At 36.9% G+C, this 26,225-nt stretch overlaps 1 protein-coding gene and 1 pseudogene across 1 annotated transcript in view; both read right to left on the reverse strand.

Moving 5' to 3' along the window:
* Window positions 1–20,886, reverse strand: part of LOC108283289 — a 39,773-nt pseudogene extending 18,887 nt beyond the window's left edge.
* MSR1 (macrophage scavenger receptor 1) overlaps window positions 19,713–26,225 on the reverse strand; it is a 46,978-nt gene continuing 40,465 nt past the window's right edge. The window contains exons 7-8 of the mRNA XM_017500579.2: window positions 23,275–23,328; window positions 19,713–21,078 (exon numbers count right to left, since the gene is read on the reverse strand). Coding sequence (XP_017356068.2) covers window positions 21,035–21,078; window positions 23,275–23,328 — 98 coding nt within the window. The 3' untranslated portion in view covers window positions 19,713–21,034. The remainder of the gene's footprint in view (window positions 21,079–23,274; window positions 23,329–26,225) is intronic.

The raw sequence follows: 26,225 nt of genomic DNA on the forward strand, positions 1-26,225 counted from the left end.
GGCATGATCTCGGCTCACTGCAACCTCTGCCTCCCAGGTTCAAGCAATTCTCTGCCTCAGCCTCCTGAGCAGCTGGGATTATAGGCTGCCACCACACCCGGCTAAATTTTTGTATTTTCAGTAGAGACGCGGTTTTACCATCTTGGCCAGGGTGGTCTCAAGCTCTTGATCTCCTGATCCAACCACCTCGACCTCCCAAAGTGCTGGGATTATAGGCATGAACCACTGCGCCTGGCCTATAGTTTAACTTTTTAAAGTCTGTCTCACTATTCTTATGTCTCAGTTCTTTAGAAAAGGGATAGTGCTAATAACCTCTTCATACCTCTAAAAATCTGTGTACAAAATTTGCAATGTATATAGAAGTTATTAGACAGATAGCTGATTCGTGTTTCTATGACCTTAAGACACAAAAAGAAAAATAAACAATACAGCAGATAATTTACGAAAGAAGAAATATGTTTATAATCTAAACTAAGGAAATTACAACAAATATAGTAAAAATTAACAATATAAGTGGTTATCTTTGTTTATTGAATCCTTATTTTTAAAGGGGGAGTTAAAAGAGAAATCTATTAACTATCTCATAATACACAGATAGTTTAACTATAGTATTTATATTTGATGCATAGTTTTAGGGGAATTAAACATAACTGTCAAAATGACTGTGTAGAAAATGGAGGAATAAGATGATAATACTACATTAAGTGACTGCGTTAAGATTTTAAAATTTGATTAAAATTGTTTAAAAATTTTGCTATATAACAGGGCTGGAAGGAAGTTCCCAAGTATATTGACAGTCATTCCCTTGGTTACACTAGCTTACATCACCCAGATTTATAATGTTATTAGCAACTGCGTGTCATCACAAACCAAGAAAATTGAAGATATAATCTTTTTTCTACTTTCTGTAATTATATTGTCTTTTAAACTAAAATTAATTTAATTAAAATAAATGGTGATAAGGCTATTCACTATCTTTACAGCTTTATTCATAACTCAAATAAAGCCGAAATTTATAAAATTGCAGTACAAGACCATGCTCAGAATGAGAGACATAGTGTAAGCTATTTATGTAAAATAACACACAAAACAATGCCATCTACTGTACATGCATACATACTTATGTGGTAAATGCATGAAAACATGAATGGAAGGAAACATATAAACTCCAGGATAAAAATTTACCCTGGAAAAGAAGAGAGGTAGACATACTCGGACTTCAACTCTGTTCATAACATTATATTTATTTTAAAAAATAGAAAAAAAAAACTCTTGAGTGGCAAGGTGTCCCTGTGTCTCCCAGACTGAAGTGCCGTGTTGCAATCATAACTCATTGCAGCCTCAAACTCCTGGGCTCTAGTGATCCTCCTGCCTCAGCCTCTCAACTAGCTGGGACTACAGGCACATGCCACCATGACCAGCTAATGTTAAAATTTTTTTGTAGGGAAGGAGTCTTGCTATGTTGCCCAGGCTAGTCTCAAACTTCTAAGCTCAAGTGATCCTCCTGCTTCAACCTCCCAAGGTGATATGATTACAGGTATGACCCACTGCACCCAGCCAATATTGTATTTCTTAAAATACAAATACTTGTAGTCAACATGGTAAATGTGAACATTTCAAAAATCCAAGTGGTGTACACATGGCTATGTATTAGCTGTTTATTATAAACTTTTTTCCTTATGTTTGAAATATATTTTATTTAATGAAGGAAAGAACACATTCACAGCAATGTTGACAGAGCCATATCTGAACCCTGAACAAATCATTTAAAGTTTCCATATACAAGTCTATCCTTAAAAGTTAGAGAAAAGATATTATGAATCTATTAATCTCTATTAGAAAGACAACATTCAAATTAAAAAAGTCAAGTAACACGTAAGGTCTTCTTTCCACGTGTCAATTACCACTACTCAATGGAAACAAATAACTGAAGTTAGAAATGACTTTGAGGAGCATAACTATTTCATTCCAGCTATTATCCTATTGTTTACTCACAGTCATGATTTCTTTTTTGTATCCTTTATTGGAATTAAGATTTAGGGTTAAATTTATTACAATGGTGGTTATATTTAAAATTCACCAAGAACACAGAAATTAAAAAAAAAAATCTGGTTGCAGTTTGACCTGGAAGTTCTCACAACATGGCAAAATTCCTATAAGATAACTGATTCTTTAAGATAATTACCTTAATGAGATACTTAGCAATGAAATGTACAACCCAAATATCAGAACCTGAAGACACTGAGTTAAATTTCTCTAGAAAAATAACACATTGTAAGTGCTACTCCTAAAGCCAGGGAGACAAGTATTTGGGACATCCTGGGGCAGAGGCAAGAGGACATAACTAGAGGGAGAGAACTTTGGTGGAGAATTTTAGTGTCTGAAAGTCTTATAATAGCAACAGGGCTGAGGAAAAGGGCCAGGGAGGAAAACTGGGTATTTAGGTTAGCTGAAGAATTTCAAGACGACAGACCCTTCTGCTTAACTTCTCTTAGATGCTAAGTAAATCTTCAGTAAAATTCTCTTAGATGCCCAAGTGGAGGTAGGGCACATCCTCAAATAAAGGGAGAAAAGTGGTGCTCATTGTTAAAATAAAGTGGTATGAAAGGTCTCAGCCAAAGTTGCCTAGGTGTGTTAGTTTCTTAGGACCACCATAACAAATTATCACAAACTGCATGGCTTGAAAGAGAAATTTATTCTTTCACTATTCCAGAGGATAGAAGTCTGCATCAGGATGTCTGCAGGGTCATACTCCCTCTGAAAGTTCCAGGGGAGAATCCTTCCTTCCTCTTGTAGCTTCTGGTGGCTTCCAACAATTCTTGGCAGTGTTTGAATTGTAGCTACATCATTCTAATTTCTGCCTCCATCTTGACATGGCCTTCCCTATGTCTCTGTGTCTTCTTCTTAAAGACATTATGGTTCACTGCAATCTAATATGACCTCCTCATATCAGCTTAATTATAACTGCCAAGATTCTATTTCCAAATAAGGCCATATTCTGAGGTTTCAGGTGAACATGAAGTTTTGGAAACACTATTAAACCCACAACTATAGAGCTGGCTGAGATGCAAGACACAGAATAATTTTTCTGAATCTTCATTAAACTGTTGCAGCTAAGGGGCTCTGGGATTGCCTTAGAATACGGTGTTGGTGCTAACTTTTCTCTCCATATTAGACAACAAAATGACCCCAAGATATGCAGAATAGCTTAGTAGCAGTGATGGTTATGCTGGAAATAATTAATTAGTTAGCAAAGTCAACCATGATCATACTGAACATCCATAGTTCACTTGCTGAACAACTAAAATAAAGATTGAAAATCTGTTGCTTGAAAATAAACTCAGTGGACATTGTGTAAGTTTAACTCAATTTTGAGTAAAAGTTAATTATTTTCATTTAAGAAAATTAAAAAGTAGACCACTGTTTCTTATATCTAAGATAGTTTTTGAATTGTAAGATAGGACTTTAAAATAGTCTTGCTTAAAAAAATGGTAAATACTTAAAAGAAGAATTTTATGTTTAAAAAGAACATCTCCCTCATTCTATACATCACCATAAAGATGTGATTATGAATAAGTCTATGTGGGAGAAAAAAGCAAACAAAACCAAAAAGCCAGGTGAGAACAAAGCAGAACATGGCTGTCAGTGTAAGTTCCTTTCAGCGTATCATAAGCTATAATTCTGCGTCCACCACTGGATTTCCAAAATTGCCAATTAAATGAAAATGGCTGCATTTCAAGGAGCATACTGGTGTTTTCAAGGACAGTGTTCACGTATTGTGATATTTGCTGTCATTTTAGAGAAATCTCGTTATTTACTATTTTAACTCTTAATTTCTAGAGTTACTTAGAAAAAAAGTTTTAAACTTTATGAAGAATTTTATTTACCTATTTATTGGACATTTAAATGTTTACTTTCCACTTAAAACCCTGGGTCTCGGAAATAATTAAGTCATTTATTAGGACACTGAACAGAATTTATTTTGAAAGCCCTCATCATAAAATAACATAGATTGTATTACTATTATTTTAGATTTCTGAAAACTCCAGGCCTCAACTAGACCTTGTAAAAGTCCTCATGTCCCTCATTATAAGATGCTTAGGCACTGATAAATGATCTAACTTCTTTGTGCCTTCAATTACCCAATTATAAATTAAGTATAATAACTTCCTATAAGAATGGAGGTTTCCAATGTGATAATATGTGAACAAAATGTACTTCCAACTATGAAGTACTATATAAACAGTAGTAATTGAATGATTAATTGTATTTTATTCCAGAAGATATTCTGAGAGCCTGTGAAATTCTTGACTGTAGGGGATTTAAGATGTGGGTCTTATGGAGAAAAATACCCACAATCTGCCCCCAATCTATCTTGTTATTGGCAAAGCTGACCACTCAGTATAGAATTCTTTGACTTTTTATGAACAGAAAATCATTTTCCAGAATAAATGAATGTTTGTGCCTTGAATTGAGTTTGGAGGTAACTGAAAAGCAAGGTGGGGGACTTGGGGAGGGGTAGCAGGGGGTAGGGGTATTGGGGAGGGATAGCATTAGGAGAAACACCTTATGTAGATGACAGGGTTATGCATGCAGCAAACCACCATGGTACGTGTTTGCCTATGAAATAAACCTGCACATTTTGCACATGTACCCCAGAACTTAAAGTCTAATAATAAAAAAGGAAAGACAATATACATACAATATACATATAGCATTGTGTGCTATATTTTGTTTATGCTCATAACTGTTCAGGTCTCTGCAAGCTATCATCAGACTGACTTATTGCAATTGGTGGAAGGTAACAGTGTGTACGATCTTCATTACCTTTACTCCAGACAGGAGAGACCATGATTCACATCCAACAGCTGTGTCCAGAGGCATGTAGGGACAGATCACTAAACCTTCAAAAATCTAACAAAGAGGCTGTATTTTCTCCCCCTTCCAGGAAACTGCTTTTAACCCTTGAGCATTTTAATGTAATCAGAGTAATATTTTAGAAATAAGAAAATATATGTAAGGGGATATTTTTTTCAGGTAATAAGAAAAAGAAAAATACAGAAAAAACTACAAAATACGTATTTCAACAAGTAGGGTATTATTTAAGTTAAAATACTAAATGCTTTATTTCAAGGGAGGATCCCAGTTCTTAGAGAAGGGGCAGGATCAGTATCATGAAATAGGCTGTGTTTCTAGATTAAAAGCCAGGAACCAGAGCTCTAGTCCTAACTGTGCTATAAACTTGCTTCATAACTTTGGCCGTATCATTTGTCTGTTTGCACTTTAATTTTTTCATTTGTTTTGACATCTTTGGTAATTACATGATAGGACTATTGTGAGGATTAATTTAGCTCATGAATGTATTTTGAAGAGGTATGAAGGGGAAAAATCAAGTTAATCTGTAGGATGTTACCCTTAAGTAATGTTTTTTGTTTTCTTTGGGGACAGTCTCACTCTTAAATCCAGGCTGGAGCGCAGTGACACGAACTTGGCTCACAGCAATCTCCTTCTCCTGGTTCAAGCAATTCTCCCCGCCTCAGCCTCTTCAATAGCTGGAATTACAGGAGTCTGCCGCCACGTCTGGCTAATTTTTTAGTAAAGACATGTTTCACCATGTTGGCCAGGCTAGTCTTGAACTCCTGACCTCAGGTGAACCACCTACGTCAGCCTCCCTAAGTGCAGGGATTACAGGCATGAGCCACCACATCCAGCCAGTGATGGAATTTAAAATCGGACAAACCAAGATTAAAACTCCAGACCTACCCCATACACACTAGCTGTATGATTTATTTATTTATTTATTTATTTATTGAGACTAAGTCTTGAGCTGTCACCCAGGCTGGAGTGCCTGGTGATATGATCATGGCTTACTATAGCCTCCACCTCTTGGGCTGAAGTGATCCTTCTACTTCAGTCTCCCAAATGGCTGGGACTACAGTTAACAATTCACCACACCTGGCTAATTTTTGTCTTTTTTGAAGAGACAAGAGTTTCACCATGTAGCCTAGGCTGGTCTCCAACTCCTGAGCTCAAGCGATTTGCTTACTTTGTCGTCCCAAAGTACAGGGATTATAGGCATGGGCCGCTGCACCTGGCCATAGGTGTAATTTTGCACAGTTTACTTAATGGTTCTAACTCTTCATGGGGATAACATCAGAGTGACAGATTCCTTGTGAAGATTAAGTGAAGGAGGTATGTATGGTGCTTTACAGAGCATCTGGTACAGAGTTTCTATACATTATAGGTATGATTGATCCTATTTCTTAAAAATTCAGATTTCTGGCCTAATGATGGGCAATGGGTGATGGGAGAACAAAAGTATCATATATTAAATAACAGTTTCTCAACCACTTTGTGCTTCAGAATCCCAAGGAGAACCTTTAGAAAACACTTGTATTGGCTGGGCACAGTGGCTCAAACCTGTAATCCCAGCACTTTGGGAGGCCGAGGTGGGTGGATCATGAGGTCAGGAGTTCAAGACCAGCCTGGCGCCAAATGGTAAAACCCTGTCTCTACTTAAAATACAAAAANAAAAAAAAAAAAAAAAAAAAAAAAGAAGGAAAGAAAGAGAAAAAGAAAGAAAGAAATCACATGAATCAAATCCACTACACAAACTTTCTGAATTCAGAATACTTGTATGTCATATCCAGTCATCTTTACATGACAAAAGCCTCATAGGTCATTATTATGATATTCACTATAGCCTGAGCACAACTTCTAGAACAATACTAGGATACATATGATTACTTAGAGAGTTATAAATCGTTCACATTATGGAAGAATTAAACTAACACATCGCTTGCCAATAAGCAATCAGCAAAAATTTTTCTAAATATGATTGAACAAGATAGTGAGTTCGATCCACTTTTTAGTGCCCTGGGCCCTGCACTCCGAGATTCTTAAAGGAAATCTTATCTTATCCACCATTTGGTATTTATCTAGTCGGGTTAGGTAATGAGTATATCTTGTCTCTAGACACAATAGCTAGTCAAGGGGAAGCTCAGGATCAAAAGTAGAGACAAAAAGAGTTATTTGGAAGGGATAAATGTGGCATTCTTTCTTAGACACGGCTAGATGTAAAGATAATGCCACACAGCAAGAGCTGACTTCACAATGAGTATAATATATCTAAAGAGAGAGAGACTGAGTTCGAATGATTTACTTTGAACACCTGGATTCTGCTATGCCTGAAGCCATCTGTTGGTACTGGAATTCTTAATTATGTAAACCAATGAGCTCTATTTTGTGATTAAGTATGTTTCCATTACTTTCTACTTTACAGTTCTTACAAATACTTTGATGGTGATTATTTGACAAATAATATTAGCAGTGATTGCCCAGGTCATTCTGTTTGTCATAAATTCCATCATCATTGGTTTTTGTCTACTTAAACTGCATTACTCTGGTAATTTATTTCATAAGGCATAATCTAAAAGAACATCACTGAAATGTAAAAACACAATATTGGCAATAAACAAAACAAAGTTGTTCTCATAATTATAAAAACACCAGAATGCATCAAATCTATTTATGGTGCAATTTAGGCCCTCTTAAAGAACAAAATTACAGAAAGATAGGCAAATAAAACTGAATTCATCCTGAATTCATCTCGGCAGCTGTGTGCTGCAGAGATCCTGCCCACAGACACAAGATCAATTCTTGATGCCTTCCTATTATGTACTGAATTACGTCTCCCAATATTCATACGTTGAAGTCCTAACCTCCACTGTGACTGTATGGAAAGACAGAGCCTTTATGGAGGTAATTCAGGTTAAATGAGGTCATAAGGGCAGAATCCTAACTTGGTAGGATGGGTGCCCTATAAAAAGAGAAAGAGACACCTGCTCAGTGCTCACACAGAGACTGCCTCATAAAGTCACAATGAGAAGGTGGCCATTTGCAAGGCAAAGAGAGGCCTCAGGAGAAATCAACCTTGCCCCCGACTTGATCGTGGGCTTCCAATATCCAGAAATGTGAGAAAACAAATGTCTATAATTTAAGCTACATTATTTGTGGTATTCTGTTCTTGCAGCCCGAGCAGACTAATACATTTTTGTTTTCCCTTATGTTGTGCATTTTTATTTGCAAAGGAGAAACAGCATACTTCAGTGAATATAAACTTAAAAATACAAGTTTCTTCTTTAATTTATAGGCAGAGTTAAGCTGCCATACTTGCTATGTGGTGATTTGAACACATTGAAGATCTCTTTTCTGAAAATAGTCACTTTGTCCCTAAAACACTTACTTTAAAGGCTTAGATTTTTATTTAAAAATGACAGGGCCAGGTGTGGTGACTCATGCCTGTAATCCCAGCACTTTGGGAGGCAGAGGTGGGTGAACATGAGGTCAGGAGATCGAGACCATCCTAACATGGTGAAACCCCATCTCTACTAAAAAAAAAAAAAAGTAAAAAAAAAAAAAGCCAGGCGTGGTAGCAGATGCCTGTAGTCCCAGTTACTCTGGAGGCTGAGGCAGGAGAATGGCTTGAACCTAGAAGGTGGAGTTGCAGTGAGCCGAGATCGTGCCACTGCACTCCAGCCTGGGTGACAAGAGTGAGACTCTGTCTCAAAAACAGAAAAAAAAAGACAGAAGTATTTACAAAGTACCTATGTTTAAATAGATTAATAATAAATGTTTGTTAGCTTATGCTCTGTGATTAATTAAGTGTATATTCTTTTGGTGCAGAAACAGTATTTCTAGGTGCAGGTAATGTAATCAGTAACAGGATTAGGTGAGAATGCAACAGGAAAGAGTGTGGGGTAGAAGATGTTTTATAATAGAACAGATAATCATTTTATTGGGGACAAATAAGTTTTGATGTAAACCATGTTAAGTTTTTGTGAAAATATTGTACATAGAAACTGAATATTTGTATGCAGTTAAAGAGGTTTGTCTTTTAGCATTTCTAGGAAATAAAACTCAGAATTATTCAAAACATCACTGGGAAATACAATCATTTTGCTAAATAGTTCACATTAGAATTCCATTAAATAGGTCCCTAATATACCTGAGGTTCAAACATTTTACTTTGGCATGGATTAAGCAGGATGCGAGTAAGAAGTAGAAAATGAAAATAACTGCAGCACCCAGGAAAGGATTAAGAGTCTGCAGGCTAAGCCATAGTGGTGGAGTTTGTTGGAGACTCCATGTGAAGCAAGCCAACTGTGTCGTTGTAGGAAATTCAGTCTTAAGAGTCACCTCAGGTTGAGTGCCATGGCTCTAGTCTAAATCTCTGCACTCTGGGAGGTCAAGGCGGGCAGATCATTTGAGTTCAGCAGTTAAGAGACCAGCCTGGGCAAGAGAGCAAAACCCATTCCCTACAAAAAAAAAATTTTTTTAAATAGCTGAGTATGGTGACCTACAGGTATTTTAAAATACCTGTAGCTCCAGCTACGTGGGAAGCTGAGATGGGAGGATCACTTGAGCCCAGGAGGCAGAGGTTGCAGTGGGCCAAGATCATGCCACTGCACTCCAGCCTGGGTAACGGAGTGAGACTGCCTCCCCAACCCTCCCTCCCCCAAAAGAAGATTTACCTCTTAAGGGCAACATATTTCCAGATGGGAAATAATAGGCTGTGAACCTATACAAGGAAAGTACTCTAATTTGAGCAAAATAAATAATCTTGTGTGAGTATCAGGCTAAATTTCTTTTTACTGCAGAATAGGAAGCCAGAAGTCATTTATTCAAAGAAAGGCAGGAAAGTTACTTGGTACTCAGGTTGTGGAGGAAAAGGAAGTGGCGTGTTGGGCCTCTCTGCTTCTTCTGCATTCCTGCACATAACTGCATGAACTTCCACTTTTGCTGGTATGAGAAGCTGGGCTGATGTGTTTCCTTCTAATGGGTTCTGGTGAGAGGCTGTGAGAGTTTGCTGGGATAGGGACTAAACTGGACAAGTGCTATCTGCTGGATCCGTAACTGATTTAAATGTCTACTTCAAATGACAAAACATACAGGCATATCCTGTTTTATTGGTCTTCACTTTTTTGCACTTCACAGATATCGCATTTTTACAAATTGAAAGTTTGTGGCAATTCTGTGTCCGGCAAGTCTGTCAGTGTCATTTTTCCAACAGCATGTGCTTTGTGTCTCTGTGTCACATTTCGGAAATTCTCACAGTATTTCAAACTTTTCCCTTTATTTCAAGTGCTTTTTTCTGCACCTATTTAGATGACAATTCTTTTTTAAGTATATTAACATGGTGGCAAATTGATTCATTTCATTTATTTTAAACTTTTATATTAGTTCAAGCGTGCCTGTGCAAGTTGATTATACAGGTAAGTTGTGTGTCGTGGCAGTTTGGTATCAGATTATTTTTGTCATTGAAATAATACAGTACCTGACAGTTTTTTGATCCTCACCCTCCTCCCAGCCTCCACCCTCAAGCAGACCCCACTGTCTGTTGTTCCCTTCTTTGTGTCCACATCTACTCAAAGTTTAGTTCCCACTTATAGGTGAGAATATGAGTTACTTGGTTTTCTGCTTCTGTGTTAGTTTGCTAAGGATCATGGCGTACAGCGCTGTCCATGTTCCTTCAATGAACATGACTCATTCTTTTGTATGGCTGCATTCCATAGGGTGTGTATATACCACCTTTTCTTTATCCAGTCTACCAATGATGGGCATTTAGGTTGATTCCATGTCTTTGCTATTGTGAATAGCGCTGTGATGACCATATCTGAGTATGCGTTTTTAAGGTAAAACAATTTATATTCTTTGTGTATGTACTCAATAATGAGATTACTGGGTCAAATGATAATTCTAAGTTCTCTGAAAAATCACCAAAGTGCTTTCCACAATGACTGAACAAATTTACATTTTCATGAGCAGATGATAAAGATTCTCTTTTCTCCACAAACTTGTCAACACAGCATTTGTGATTTTTTGACTTTTTAATAAACAGCCATTCTGACTGGTGTGAAGCGGTATCTCATTGTGCTTTTGGTTTGCATTTCTCCAGTGATTAGTGATGTAGAACATTTTTTCATATGCTTGTTGGCCATGCATACGTCTTCTTTTGAAAATTATCTGTTCATGTCCTTTGCTCATTTTTTTATTCGGTTTATTTTTTGCTTGTTAAGTTTCTTATAGATTCTGGATATTAGACATTTGTTAATACATCATTTGCAAATATTTTTCTCCCATTTTTTAGGTGTCTGTTTACTCTGTTGATAGTTTGTTTTGATGTGCAGAAGTTCTCTAGTTTAATTAGGACTCATTTGTCAATTTTTATTTTTATTTTTTTTGCATTGCTTTTGGCATCTTCATCATGAAATCTTTACCAGGTCCTATGTTCAGAATGATATTTCACAGGTTATCTTCCAGAGTTTTTATAGTATTAGGTTTTACTTTTAAGTTTTTAATCCATCTTGAGTTGATTTTTGTACATGGTATAAGGAAAGACTTCAGTTTCAAACTTCTGCAAATGGCTAATCAGTAATCCCAGCACCATTTATTGAAAAGGGAGTCATTTTCCTATTGCTTGTTTTTGTCAGCTTTGTCAAAAATCAGATGGTTTTAGGTGGTTAGCAATATTTCTGGGATCTCTATTCTGCTCCACTGGTCTATGCATTTGTTTTTGTACTAGTACCATGCTGTTTTCTTTCTGTAGCCCTATAATATAGTTTGAAGTCAGGTCCCATAATGTCTCCAGCTTTGTTCTTTTTCTTAAAATTGGCTTGGCTCTTTGGGCTCTTGCTTGGTTCCACATACATTTTAAAGTAGGGATTTCTTTCCCCTAATTCTGTGAAGAATGTCATTGGTAGTTTGATAGGAATAGCATTGAATGTATAAATTTCTTTGGGCAGTTTGGCCATTTTAATGATACTGATTCTTCCTACCCATGAGCATGGAATGTTTTTCTATTTGTTTGTGTCAACTAGGACTTCTTTGAGCAGTGGTTTGTAGTTATCCTTGTAGAAGTCCTTCACTTTCCTTGTTAGCTGTATTCCCAGGTATTTTATTCTTTTTGTGGCAATTGTGAATGGGATTGCATGCCTGATTTGGCTCTCAGCTTGACTGTTACTGGTGTACAGAAATGCTAGTGATTTTTGTACAATGATGTTGTGTTCTGAAACTTTGTCGAAGTTGTGTATCAGCTGGAAAGAGCTTTTGGGTCAAGACTATGGGGTTTTCTAGATATAGAATCATGTATACAAACAGATACTTTGACTTGACTTCGTCCCTTCCTATTTGGATGCTCTATATTTCCATATTTCTTTATATATATATATATATATATACACACACACACACACACACACATACACACAGAGATTCTCATTCTCTTCCTTGAACTGGAGTGTAGTGGCATGATTTTGGTTCACTGCAATCCCTGCCTCCTGGGTTCAAGCAATTCTCCTGCCTCAGCCTCCTGAACAGCTGGTACTACAGGCTTCCACCACCACACTGACTCATTTTTGTATTTTTAGTTGAGACAGGGTTTTGCCATTTGGCCAGGCTGGTCTGGAACTCCTGACCTCAGGTGATCTGCCTTCCTTAGCCTCCCAAAATAGATGCCTTATATTTTTTTTCTCTTGCCTGATTGCTCTGTCCAGGACTTCCAATACCATGCTGAACAGGAGTAGTGGAGAGGGCATCATTATCTTGTGTTGGTTTTCAAGGGGAGTATTTCCAGCTTTTGCCCATTTAATATGATGTCAGCCGTGGGTTTCTCATAGATGGCTCTTATCATTTTGTGGTAAGTTCCCTTAATACCTAGTGTATTGAGAGTTTTTAACATGAAGAGATATTGAATTTTATCAGAAGCATTTACTGTATCTTTTGAGATCATCATGTAGTTTTTGTTTTTAGTTGTAGGTGGTAAATCACATTAAATGATTTGCAAACTTTCCCATTATTAGTAAAATATGGGGAGACTAAAACAAAGTTTGTGGAAAATGCAATTAAAAGGTAAAAGCACAAAATATAAACTTTATTTCTCAATATAAGCTCCATCAAGTTGAAGATACTTTTACAGGTGATGATACTGGCCATTTAATCCATCCCTAATGACCTGAGGATCTTAGGAATTTAACTATATCAATGCTTCATCTTCTCATTATTAACAGAAGAAAAATTGATGTCCTTTCAAAATATTTTGAAAGTAGGAAGCAGAAGGAAGTCAGAAGGAGACAAACTAAGTTTGTAAGCTAGATGCCCAATGATTTCCCATTGAAGCTCTCCCCAAAATTGCCCTTGTCTGATGAGAGAAATGAGCAAGAGCAATGATGGAGACTCTCTGAGGAGACTTTCCTGGAAGTTATTCTGTTAAAGTTTTGGATAACTTTCTCAAAACACTCTCATAGTAAGCCTAGCTTATCATTCTTTGGCTCCTCAGGAAGTCAACAAGCAAAATCACGTGAGCATCCTCAAAACCTGTTGTGAGAACTTTTGTTCTTGACTGGTTTGCTTTTGCTTTGACTACACTTCAACCTCTTGGTAGCCATTGCTCTGATTATGCATTGTCTTCAGGATTATACTGAGAAATCTATGTTTTATCTTCTGCTGTAATTCTTCAAACAAATGCCTCAGGATCTTGACTGCACTTGTTTAAAATTTCCAATGATTGGCCGGGCGCGGTGGCTCATGCCTGTAATCCCAGCACTTTGGGAGGCCGAGGCGGGTGGATCACGAGGTCAAGAGATCGAGGCCATCCTGGTCAACATGGTGAAACCCCGTCTCTATTAAAAATACAAAAAAATTAGCTGGGCATGGTGGTGCGTGCCTGTAATCCCAGCTACTCAGGAGGCTGAGGCAGGAGAATTGCCTGAACCCAGGAGGCGGAGGTTGCGGTGAGCCGAGATCGCGCCATTGCACTCCAGCCTGGGTAACATGAGTGAAACTCCGTCTCAAAAAATAAAATAAAATAAAATAAAATTTCCAATGAAAGCTTTGTTCTTGTCTGCAGCTGACCTGGACACAATAGTTTTAGCACTCATCTAGAGAAAACTTTGCCCAACCTTAATTTCTAAGTCAAAATTGTGCAAGCCAAACCAACCGAAATGTCTGTAGTGTTGGCTGTTGTTCTGCTGTTTCAGTTCTTTTCAGTTAAGGCACAAACAAGATGAATTTTTTTCCTCACAAATTGATGTCGACGTTCACCTGCTTCAGGCTTGATTTTCAACATTTTATTATTTCTTCATAAAACTGAGTTATGTTTTGTCAACTGCTGATTCCTTTGGGACACTGCACCTATAAACTTTTCATAAAGCATCAGAGATTTCACCATTCCTCAAACCAAACTTCATTGTAACTTTGATCTATGTTTTTGGTTCCATTTTAGCAATATTTAAGTGGCTGTGATCGGGACTCTTTTTAAACAGATACCTTTTTCTTCTTAGTGCATCAAATTTGATTCTATTCAGACATGTGACAATAAGTTAGCTTGTTTTAGTGCAGAATTTTTGAAATCCATGCATAGTGTTTTCATAGTACATATTTTCCATGAATTTTTTGAAAACCCTTTGTATTTGTTGTGGCAATCAGTGATCTTTGAGATTATTACTGTAATTAGTTTGGGAAACCATGAACCATGCTCATAAAAGATGGCAATCTTAATAATGTTGTGTGTACTCTGACTGCTCCACTAGCTGGCTGTTCCCCTTTTGTCTCTCTTCCTGTCTTCAGTCATCCCTATTCCCTGAGATACATCAGTATTGAAATTAGGCAAATTACTAACAAAACAGATGTTCCAGTGAAAGGAAGTGTTGCACATCTCTCATTTTGAATCAAAAGCTATAAATAAGCTTAGTGAGAAAGACATGTTGAAAGTCAAGATAGGCTGAAACTATGAAAGTTACCTAAGTTGTAAATGTGATAAAAAGTCCTTGAAAGCAATTAAAAGCACTACTCCAGTGAACACAAAAATGATAAGGAAACAAACCACCTTATTGCTGGTACAAAGTGTTAGTTAGTGGCCTTCATATATGACCAAAACAACCATGACATTCACTAAAGGCAAATTCAAGTCCACAGCAAGCCTCTAACTCTCTTCAATTCTGTGAAGGCTGAGAAAGTTAAGGAAACTGCAGGAGAAAAGTTGGAAGCTAGCAGAGGTCGGTTCATAAGCTGTAAGGAAAGAAGCCATCTCCATAACACAAAAGTACAAGGTAAAGCAGCAAGTGTGGATACAGAAGCTGCAGAGAACTGTCCAGAAGATCTAGTTAGGATAGTTGATGAAGGTGACTACGCTAAACAACAGATTTTCAATGTAGATGAAACAGATTCTGTTGAAAAAGGTGCCATCTATAACTTTTGTATAGTTAGAGAGGAGAAGTTAATGCCTGACTTCAAAGCTTTAAAGAATAGGCTAATTCCCTTGTTAGGGGCTAATGCAGCTGGTGACTTTAAGTTGAAGCAAATGCTCATTTACTATTCTGAAAATTCTAGGGCCCTTAAGAGTTATGCTAAGTGTACTCTGCCTGTGTTGTAGACATACGACATTGAGGCCTGGAAGACAGAACATCTGCTGACAGCATGGTTTACTGAATATTTTAAGCCCACTGTTGAGACTTATTGCTAAAAAAAAAATCCTTTCAAAATATTACTGCTCATTGACAGTGCACCTGCTCACCCAAGATTTCTGATGGAGATGAACAAGGAGACTGGTGGTGTTTTCATGCTGCTAACAGAATATCCACTCTGAAGACCACGGATCAAAGAGTAATTTTTACTTTCGAGTCTTATTATTTAAGAAATGCAAGGCTATAGATGCCATAGAAAGTGATTCCTCCGATGTGTCTGGGCAAAGCAAATTGAAAACCTCTTGGAAAGGATTCACAATCCTAGATGGCATTAAAAGAAATTATAATTCATGGTAGAAGGTCAAAGTATCGAGGTTAACTGAAATTTGGACGAAGTTGATTCCGGCCCTCATGAATGACTGTGGGGGGTTCAAAAATTGAATCGAGAAAGTCACTACAGATGTGGTATAAATAATAAGAAAAGTAGAGAACTAGAATTAGAAGTGGAGACTGAGGATGTGGCTGAATATATTCAACCTGATGATAAAACTTCAGCTGATTAGGGGTTGCTTGTCATTATGGATGAGCAAAGAAAGTGGTTTATTGAGATGGAACCTACTCCTGAGGGGAAGATGCTGTGAACATTGTTGAGATGACAACAAAGGATATTAGAATATTTATATAAATTTAGTTGATCAAGCAGCAGCAGAGTTTGAGAGTACTGATTTTAATTTTGTAAAAAATTCTAATGTGGGTAAGTGCTATCAAGCAGCATCCATTACATGCAGCAGAGAAATCTCTCATGAGCAGAAACTCAATCGATGTGGCGTATTTCACGGTGGTCTTATTTTAAGAAATTGCCACAGCCACCCCAATCTTCAGCAGCCATCACGCCGATCAGTCAAAAGCCATCAACACTGAGGCAAGACCCTCCACCAGCAAAAAGATTACAACTTGCAGAAGGCTCAAATGATTGTCAGCATTTTTTAGCAATAAAATATTTTAAAATTAAAGAGTCTACATTATTTTTAAGACTTAATGCTATGGCACACTTAATAGACTCCAGTGTAGTATAACTATCGTATACACTGAGAAACCAAAACATTTGTCTGGTTGTTCATCGTGATCATCACTTTTTTTGCTGTGGTCTGGGACTAAACCCACAGTATCTCCACAGTACGCCTATATTAGCTAAACACTCTATTAAGGAACACATCTGTTGTGTTAAAGGAATGCTGCAGTTTTTTTGTTTGTTTGTTTTGAGATAGAGTCTCGCTCTGTCGCTAGGCTAGAGTGCAGTGGTGCAATCACAGCTCACCGCAACCTCTGCCTCCCAGGTTCAAGTGATTCTCCTGCCTTGGCTTCCTGAGTAGCCGGGATTACAGGCACCACCACACCCAGCTAATTTTTGTATTTTTAGTAGAAACAGAGATTCACCATGTTGGCTATGCTGGTCTCAATCTCATGACCTTGTGATCCGCCCACCTTACCCTCCCAAAGTGCTGGGATTATAGGTGTGAGCCACTGCTAATTTGTAATTTATAGAAAGCTTTAAACACCATGTAACTGTCAAGGATGAGCAGCATTTAACTAAATTACCTGGAACCATCCCTGCTCAGGTATACTCAGTTCTGCTAACTCATAATTAGTGCTACTAAGAAAGTACATTATGCAGTTAAAAAACAAAGACACAATAAAAAGAGAGAGACATTGTAGCATCCAAATAATAGTGAAAAATGTTATAGCTGAGCCAGTTACCAAAATAAAGATAGAATATTAACAGGTAGCTCTTCCCCTGGCACTCATAAGTAGCTCTCATTAGTGATAATGGAAGCTCTGTGAGCATTCCAGGAAGACTATGTTTCTGAGTAATATCCTTAGGAAGGAGACTAGACGCAATAGCTGGAGTAGTTATGAAGGTGGAAACATAAACAAATAAAGAATAATTGAGAATGCTTATTTGGAATTTGATCTGCTGTAAGAATTTTTCTCTCTTTAGGTCTTCAAATTACTAGGCCCATTCTAGAAAACCAAACTGCTCATTACAGATTTCTTTCTTTTCTTCCTCTTTCTCTCTTTCCCTTTCTCTTTGTACACCCTCCACATGACATATCTGTGATGTTTATATATAAAAATCCATAACACTAGTGTGGGAGTATTGAATGGAGTCATAAGGACTTTAGGGATTTAAAGACCTGTCTTTGAGTTTCTGTTCTTCCACTTATAAGCAGTAAGTCTCAGTTTATAAATTTAGAAATTGGGATAATAGTCCTTCACCCAAACGCTCTTCTGAGGATTATATGTATACTACATCAGAAACGCTGTTGGGTCAGGTGTGGTGGTTCACACCTGTAATCTCAACATTTTGAGAGGTCGAGGCAGGAGGGTCACTTGAGGTCAAGAGTTTGAGACCAGCCTGGCAATATAGTGAGATTTCACCTCTAATTTTTTTTTTTTTAATAGCCAGGCAAGGTGGTGTGTGCCTGAAGTCCTAGCTACTCCGGAGGCTGAGGTGGAAGGATCATTTAAGCCCAGGAGTTCAAAGCTGAAGTGAGCTATGGTGGTGCCACTGTAGTCCAGCCTGTGCAACAGAGCAACACTGTCTCTTAAAAAAAAAAAAAAAAAAAAAAAAAAAAAAGCCCTTGCCTCACAGGCTTTACTTTGATCAAAAATGCTTTGGAGAAAGACCAGTATTCATTTAAGATTGAGCTGAGTCCTCAGTAAATATCAAATGAAAAACGAGTTGATTTTTCTGTATCGTTGTATGAGTTGTAGATAGGATACCTAAAATTCACAGCCTAGTTGTAGTCTCATTGTGCATGAGCAAAGCATGGTGAGAAATACTACAAAACCACGCATTGGTAATTGAGATATTTAGAACAGAGCCTCACACAAGTGTTATATGTTATGGTAGGAATCATTTTGCTTGACTGAAACATCACTCTTGCAAGTTATGGTGAGAACGCAGCAGACAAGTCACCATGACTAGCATCAGAGCTTAGTGCAGACTTCTTTTCTCTTCATTATACATTTTAAAAAATGATAAAATTTGTGCCACTTGTGCTAATAATTTGAACAGGGCATTCAGCATCTATTTTTTGTCTAGAGAGAAGAAAAGCCTTTCTTCCCCAATTTAAAAAGTTTGCATTATCTAATTTTCACACTAAAGTATCTATATTTAGTCTAGGATGTCAGATGACTCTTTTTTTTTTTGAGATGGAGTTTTACTCTTGTTGCCCAGGCTGGAGTGTAACGGCACACTGTCAACTCACTACAACCTCCGCCTCCTGTGATTCAAGTGATTCTCCTGTCTCAGCCTCCCAAGTAGATGGGATTACAGGCATGTGTCACCATGCCTGGTTAATTTTGTATTTTTAGTAGAGATGGGGTTCCTCCATGTTGGTCAGACTGATCTCAAACTCCCGACCTCAGGTCATTCGCCTGCCTCGGCCTCCCAAAGTGCTGACATTACAGGTGTGAGATACTATGCCCAGCCTCTAGGATGTCAGACGACTTTTTAACTGAATTCCTGGAATTGTCTTCCAGCATCTCTGCGACCCAGGCCATCCTATGGCTGATGTGGACCAAGGTCTGCTGAAGAAAACTGCTCATACTCTACCTGACCTCCAGTGCAAAGAGGGAGAGGAAGTCTCATCAAATCAAAGCGTGGACAAAGAGACACTACTTATTTCTAGATATTTGTATAAACTGGCTGTTCAATGTTGCTAGCTTGCTAATATTCAGGAGTATCTGAACAAATGGCTAATTCTTCTCTCCCTTTTATTCCTGGAGATTTTCATGTCAAGCAGGCATAAAACCAGAGTACCACTGACAACTCTAACTTGTTTCAAACTTTCTTGGAATTTTCTCATCAGCTGTGTCTTGGGCTCATGCTTTGTCCTTCAGAGACTGGACTCTTGTTTTATTAGCCTGACATTTTGTTCTGACCTCTGTCAACAACTTCTGGCCTCTGGCGTGCACTCTGTTCAGTCGCTTCTTTTATTTACAACTAACGCTCTTCTGTTCGACTCAGACAAACTCATTGATTTGTGATCTGGTCACGCTTGCATTGTCCTATCTAATATAAAACCTTCTTTTTTTCTAGCATCTCTCTTTTTGCCATGACATTTATTCGGCGTCTTGCATTTTCAATTTGCTTTCACTCCTATTCTGATTACAGATTAAAAATGTCTGCATTATGCCAGTGAGAAAAAGCTGTTCCAGCTGAGAGAGATCACGGCCGAGCGTAGCTTACATCTTTAAAGCACTTTATGGTTTCACAGAGCATCTTAACACACACAATGTCTTACTGCATCCTCACAACAACCCTGTGAGGTAGGTGTTAACATGTTCATTACAAGGGTAGAAATGGAAATGGCAAGATACACACAGGCCTACTATCTAGAGTTCTACTAGAATCTTAATTGTATGAATCTTGGGTATATCTGCTAAAACTTAAAGGAAAGAAAGTTTTGAAAATGTAGTCTGTTGATCAGTAGAAAGCAACAAACAAAAAACCATGGAATCCCATATTTTTCCTATTCTTTTTTCATTTGCCTTTTCTCCTCCTCCTCATTTTCTTCCCTTTCTTCACCTACACAAACTATCTCTAGTTCTATGGAAATACTGCTTTTTCTTTAGGATCTATGCTGAATATTTAAAGCATGATATGCAAATAACTTTTTAGAATGGAAGAACATTGTTATTATTATTTTCGTGATCAAAATATTTTTGTTTGAAATGACTAGGTAATATAATAAAAGTTTTATTTTTGGTTTAAGTGTGTTGGATAAATTGCTCAAGCTCTACTTCACTTCAAAACTTTTTAAAAAATATGCTGTAATTTGGAGAATAATGACAAGGTAAAGTAAATCAAATAAATTTTTTTAAAAAATTCCAAGAAATTAAAAAACCTTTATCTGCTCTACACACCTGGCTAACCCTATTTTTCCCCCAATATAGCTTAGATGTATTGTAATTGCCTGTTCATTTGTCTACATCTCTCAGGGACAATTAGCTCTGTAAAACCAGCTACAGTATCTATCTTATTAGCTGTTAGGTCCAGCTCATGGAGGTACACAATGGTTATGTGAATGAATGAATTAATGATTTAATGATTTTCTTCTATGACATCCCTATCTCTGATTGAGAATAATGTTTTGAATATTAGGAACCCACATATATTATCAGTACCCATGTCAGTTCTCCTATAACCCAATGGATTAAATTGGGTGTAGCAAGACTCTAGGTGAGTGGGTGGCACAGAACTCAGGACTGGTTGGAGAAGTCCTCCAGTCTGTGCATGAGACATGTCCAGGCTGGGGGTGGTAGGGGAGAGAGGTGATGATGGAGGAAGTGGAGTAACAAGAGGTATGAGCATGGGAGCAGAGGACCCAACAGCACCAGGGACCAGGAGAGAAGCCATGTGGAAGCCAGGCACAACACAGGAACCAAGGTCATTTGGAGGAGTCGAAAAAGGATCTTGGAAGTCAGTTGTGCAGATGATGTGTCCAGAGGCGAAGGGCCTTTTAATGAGATGGTAGCAGAGGATGTCCCGCCCAACCCACCTGATCTTAAAAGGGCCCCGCCCTAATAGGATCAGGGAGTTGTACTGGTCCTGACACATATATAAAAGAGGAAATTAATTATTATTTTTATCATATTTAAAGAAGCCTAAAGAATTTTTTAAATGCATATTAAAATTCAACATAAATTTTCACATAGCAGAATTAACTAAAGATGTGGGGAATCAGGCACTTTCATACAGAATAAGTTGGTACAACCTTTTAGCAGCCATTTACAAGAATGTAAAATGATAAATAACCTTTGAACCATTGATTCTACTTCTAGCAAATTCCCTATTAAAAAGTATTCCTTCAAGAGTGTATGTGAGAATGCTGAACGTAGCATTGTTTATTAAAGCCTTTCCAAAGCAAACAAAAATCATTTAGTGTTCAGGACTAGAGGAGTGAATGACTATATTATGGTAATAATATACAGCTGAGTAATAGAATAATGTATAGCCCTTGAGAGAAAATAGGTAGAGTCATATACAATGATGCGAACCGATGACTGACATACTGACGTAAGCAAAAAGCAGAATATACCACATTAGATGCTTATGTATATCATTCTTTCTCTCTTTTTTAAGCATTATGCAGTTGTAATATACTCTACATAAGAAGGGAGGGCATGGTGGAGAATTCAGAGGCTGTATATACGTATACACGGAAACACCTCTCTTACTGCTTTCTCAAAGAAAGTATGTGCATAAACTCCAAAACAGCCATGAAAATATCTGTAACTGAAAACATTTCTGAACATATCTGAAGAAAATGTTCAAAGCATTTGATAACCGTAGGTAACAGAAGACAGCTGGGTGCTGTTTGCACACTAAAAATAAAAAAGAAATGTTTCTTATTTGCAAAACTTGACTAGAGTCAATGTTAAGAAGCTCAGAAAAAGCCTCAAGAAAAGAAGATAAAGAAAAACAAAAGATAAAGGCAAGAGATAAAGATGAAGATAAAACGACAGGGAGGAGAGTGTCACAAGAGGAGCTTAACTGAAAGTCAATGAGTGAAAAGGAGAAAAAGTAGAGTAAAAAGTATATAGCAGGCAAAAGTGACCACGTTAAAGAACAAATGGACACAAAGGAGAAAAGATACACGAATGTTACTATTATGTTAATATAATAATAATAAAGTCATTAAGTAACACTAAAGTACTCAGAAGGCACACAATACTCTGTTGTACTTTGAAAGTATCATGATTACACCAATGACTACTCTAATGGCTGGTATTCACGACAATGTCCTACTTTGTCTAAATACGGCATCTGTACACAAAATTAGGTTAAAATAATTAGGTTTTGTAAGGCAGAGAAATTGGTAGTGTATATTTCTAGCTAATGATTATAACTCAAACTTGCTGGATTTTGGTACATAAAAGGATTTGCCATTATCTGTTGAAAACAGAACCCTGATGATTAAATATGATCACCCTGTTTCTATCAGCTATCCCATGGACATACAGACACACACACACATCGCATGTAGTTCCTATTGGGATTACAAATGGAGGAGCCTTTTGATTCTGAGAAGTTTAGTGGGGATTCCACATTCCTCTTCATAATCCCTTCATGATGTCAGTATATCTTCAGCCTAGACATAATAAACTTACAGCACGGCAAATAGAAGACATCCCATCTAATGTTTAGTTTTTAAGGTCCAATTAACAGATTCTGTATACTGCAACATGAGGTTGGTATTCAACTGACAAATGTTCTTCTTGTGAAATCTATTCTGTTTCAGGTGTGAAGGTTTAGAACATGGAATACTGCTTTTCAAGTTTTTAGTAAAATAAACAAAACAAAAAGCCCCAGCCATCAGAGAGTTAATTTTTCAGGGTTAAAATTCTGTTTAAGGTTTAAATAGAATTAAACTGTCCAAATTCTATTTAAGGTTTCATTTTGTAAGGAAGGAGTTTGTAATGGTTTCTATTCATAAGCTTGATTTTCCCTCAGTGGATAGAAATTGACTTGAAAATTGAACAATTTTCTATGAGGAATTTTTAGAAAATAGTGCTCATCACAAAAAGTCAAGACAAATGGATAATGAGATTGAAAGCGCTGTATAATAAAATCTATTTGTTTTACCCAATTAGTATGCTTATTTTTAGAAAATTGTGGTTGGCTTCCATAGAGTCTCTATGGATCTGTGCTGAAGTTCCCAACCTTTGCCTCAAGCCTAGATCTCTTGTATCATAGATATTTATTACAAGAATTCACACAGAAAACAAAATACTATATACTTACCTAGTGTGTTTCCACTCCCCTTTTCCCCTTTCTGGCCTTTTGGTCCAGAATTTCCTTGAGAAAAGAAGAAAAATATTTGCTTTTAATCAGGAAAATTCACAATGTTTGCTTGAACTGGAGACAGATCAGACAACATAATTAAAATATGAATGTATAAAAACTGACAGATATTGAAATGTATAATAACACTAATGCTATTAATAAGAATGGTTACTACTTAGGAAACTCCATTATGAACCTGGTATGGTAATATTTCAAATTATTAACAGGGCACTAAATGCACCATTTTCCTAAATCAAGCACAGCTGAAGAATAAGCAGTTGTTTTGTACTTATTCATCCTCATTTTCTCCTCTTCCTTTGATTGGGTCTTACTCATAACCCCCAGGAAGTCCAGTGATTTCCATCACCTCCTATACCACGTTCTTCTATTCACATTACAATTTATTGTTTTCATTTCTTTAGGGTGCACCACCCCAAAAAACTGGGTTGCCAATGAATTTCTGGGAGTGTTGAGATTCTCAGTCAAGGGAAGGTAGAAAGATCCTTGGGGCATTCCCATCTCTAGGCTGATCACCTTCGTTTTTGAGAAAACTCATCCATTTATACAGGGGTTTGGTACAAATATTTTATGTGAGGGTTGAGGCTTCAAGCAGATGTGGAAACATGGCTAGATCTTGGTGTTTGCCAATGGGTTGCTACTTTACCCACTGTTCCACTTTTAAAGGAGTTGCAGGAGATCTTTTAGTACCAAGAAAAGATTGCATCTCGTAAGTTTTGTGCTGTTCTTGCTTATTGATTTTTTTCCAACAGCCATCAGATACAATCATATCTTGCAAGTAATTATTGTCTTGACTTAAATGATCCTAGTGTTCCTTGTCTCTAAGTCAAATCTTTGTTAATGTTTTTGATTCCGTCTAGTAAAATTGAGAACCTTCACCTTTTCATCCTAGAGCTCAGAGGATAAAGTTAAACAATCATGGACTTCAAAATATTAAAGTAATAATTTAGAAACCCTTGTGTTTAATTATTTTGCCCTGCCACTTACTGGGTATGTGACTCAGGACAAGTCTTTAAATCTTTCTGAGATAATGTTTATTATTCTATAAATCGAAAAAATAATACTTTGCATTGTAGAGTTGCCTTGAAAACTAGCAACAATGTTCATTAAGCACTTTGCCCATAAGAGAAACACATAAAAGACCTAGTTCTTATTTCTATTCTTCATCTCCTAAAGCTTAGCTGGAATCTTTTCTCTGCAATTTTATTCTCAGTAAATGAGAGAGAACAGCTTTTTCATCTCAGCTCTTTTTTTTTCCCATTTGAAGGAGTCTTGCTCTGTTATCAGGCTGGAGCACAGTGGTGTGATCTCGACTCACTGCAACCACCACCTCCCAGGTTCAAGCAATTCCCCTGCCTTGGCCTCCATAGTAGCTGGGATTACAGGTGCCTGTCACCACACGCAGCTAATTTTTTTATTTCAGTAGAGACAGGGTTTCGCCATGTTTCCCAGGATGGTTTCAATCTCCCAATCTCATGATCCACCCACCAAAGCCTCCCAAAGTGCTGGAATTAACAGGCATGAGCCACCGCGACTGGCCCTCAGTTGATTTGTTATGGTATAATTATACAGAATTTTAATGTTTATATTTATTTATTTTTGATTTCTCTAGTCTATGGCATCTTTATCTGTGCTTTATTTTGAAGATGTGTCATTACATATTTCTTAGAGAGGATTTTTGGCCCTTAATTTACCAACTAAAAATATATACATATATGTAATACATAATTAATAGCATGAAACTCAAGGCACTTAAAGAGTAAAAGTTATTCCCAATCGAAATTTTATTATGAGGATTTAATGAAATGCCAACCATTTTATATCAGGGTCCTAATACCAAATTTCTAATTCTCTAATTGCTGTGTATAATGTGGATATACTTTATATCATTAAATTCACTTCTTAATTGTAATTGAGCTGTGTCAGTTACTGTTAAATTGGGAAAAATCATTGTTAGCACAAAGTACCCAAAACCTTTCCTATTTTTTTGAGAGCATCCTTTAAGGAAATAGAACACCAAATTTTCCAAGAGGAAAAAGGTCTAAGAAATTGTTAAAAATTTGGGAAGGGAGGAGTTAAAGTGTAACTGATCAGTTCTAATTATTTTCAGAAGAGAGAACAGACTAAGCAAGCTTAATTTCATTATTTCAATTTAATTTCACAATTAGAAAAGAGAAAGTAACTATGCATTGTTCTTGGAAGTCTTTTCACACAGCAGCTTGCTTTATATTTCAGAATAGAAATGTTTAACCCAGAGCATTGACCCACGTAAGGTCCTTGTAGCTCTCAGAGTCTATGATAACTAAAAAATTAGTTTTATGTTATTTTGCTTTTGTTCTTATACCACTGTGACTTTTCTTTTTAAACATGGTATAATAAAATACCTTATCTCCTTATAAGGAAACATAAATGTTTTATATCATTTTAACATGATTCAGAGATTTTCTTATAGATGATACTTGGAAATCTTTTCTCACACTTGAAAACATCAAAACCATCCTTTCTAAAGGAGAGAAATGGATTGGTTCCTTAGAATGATACCTTTGGTTAAAAAGAAACGCAAGGGCTTGGTCTAAACCTAGAGTTAAGTAACTCCTGTCCTAGGTATCAGTCTTTAATAAAAATTAACTTATATTTCTAAAAGCCATTTAAAAATAAGAAGGAGATCATATGTAATATGATATTCTAACTTGAAAGAATGTAAGAGGAGGTGTCTTCAATGACATCATCATGATTTCGAGCATTTTTTAGTGCCTCTTCTATGAGTCAGTTACTAGGCTAGACGTTTTTGCATACATGTCTTAATTATATTAACCAAATTTTCTGCAGCTCTAGCCTGCCTCCCCATCCTGTTTTTTTTTTTTTTTTTTTTTTTTTGCTATTTTGAACAA

Source organism: Cebus imitator, unplaced genomic scaffold, assembly GCF_001604975.1.
Source record: "Cebus imitator isolate Cc_AM_T3 unplaced genomic scaffold, Cebus_imitator-1.0 Scaffold13, whole genome shotgun sequence".
In the NCBI taxonomy this organism is placed as follows: domain Eukaryota; kingdom Metazoa; phylum Chordata; class Mammalia; order Primates; family Cebidae; genus Cebus; species Cebus imitator.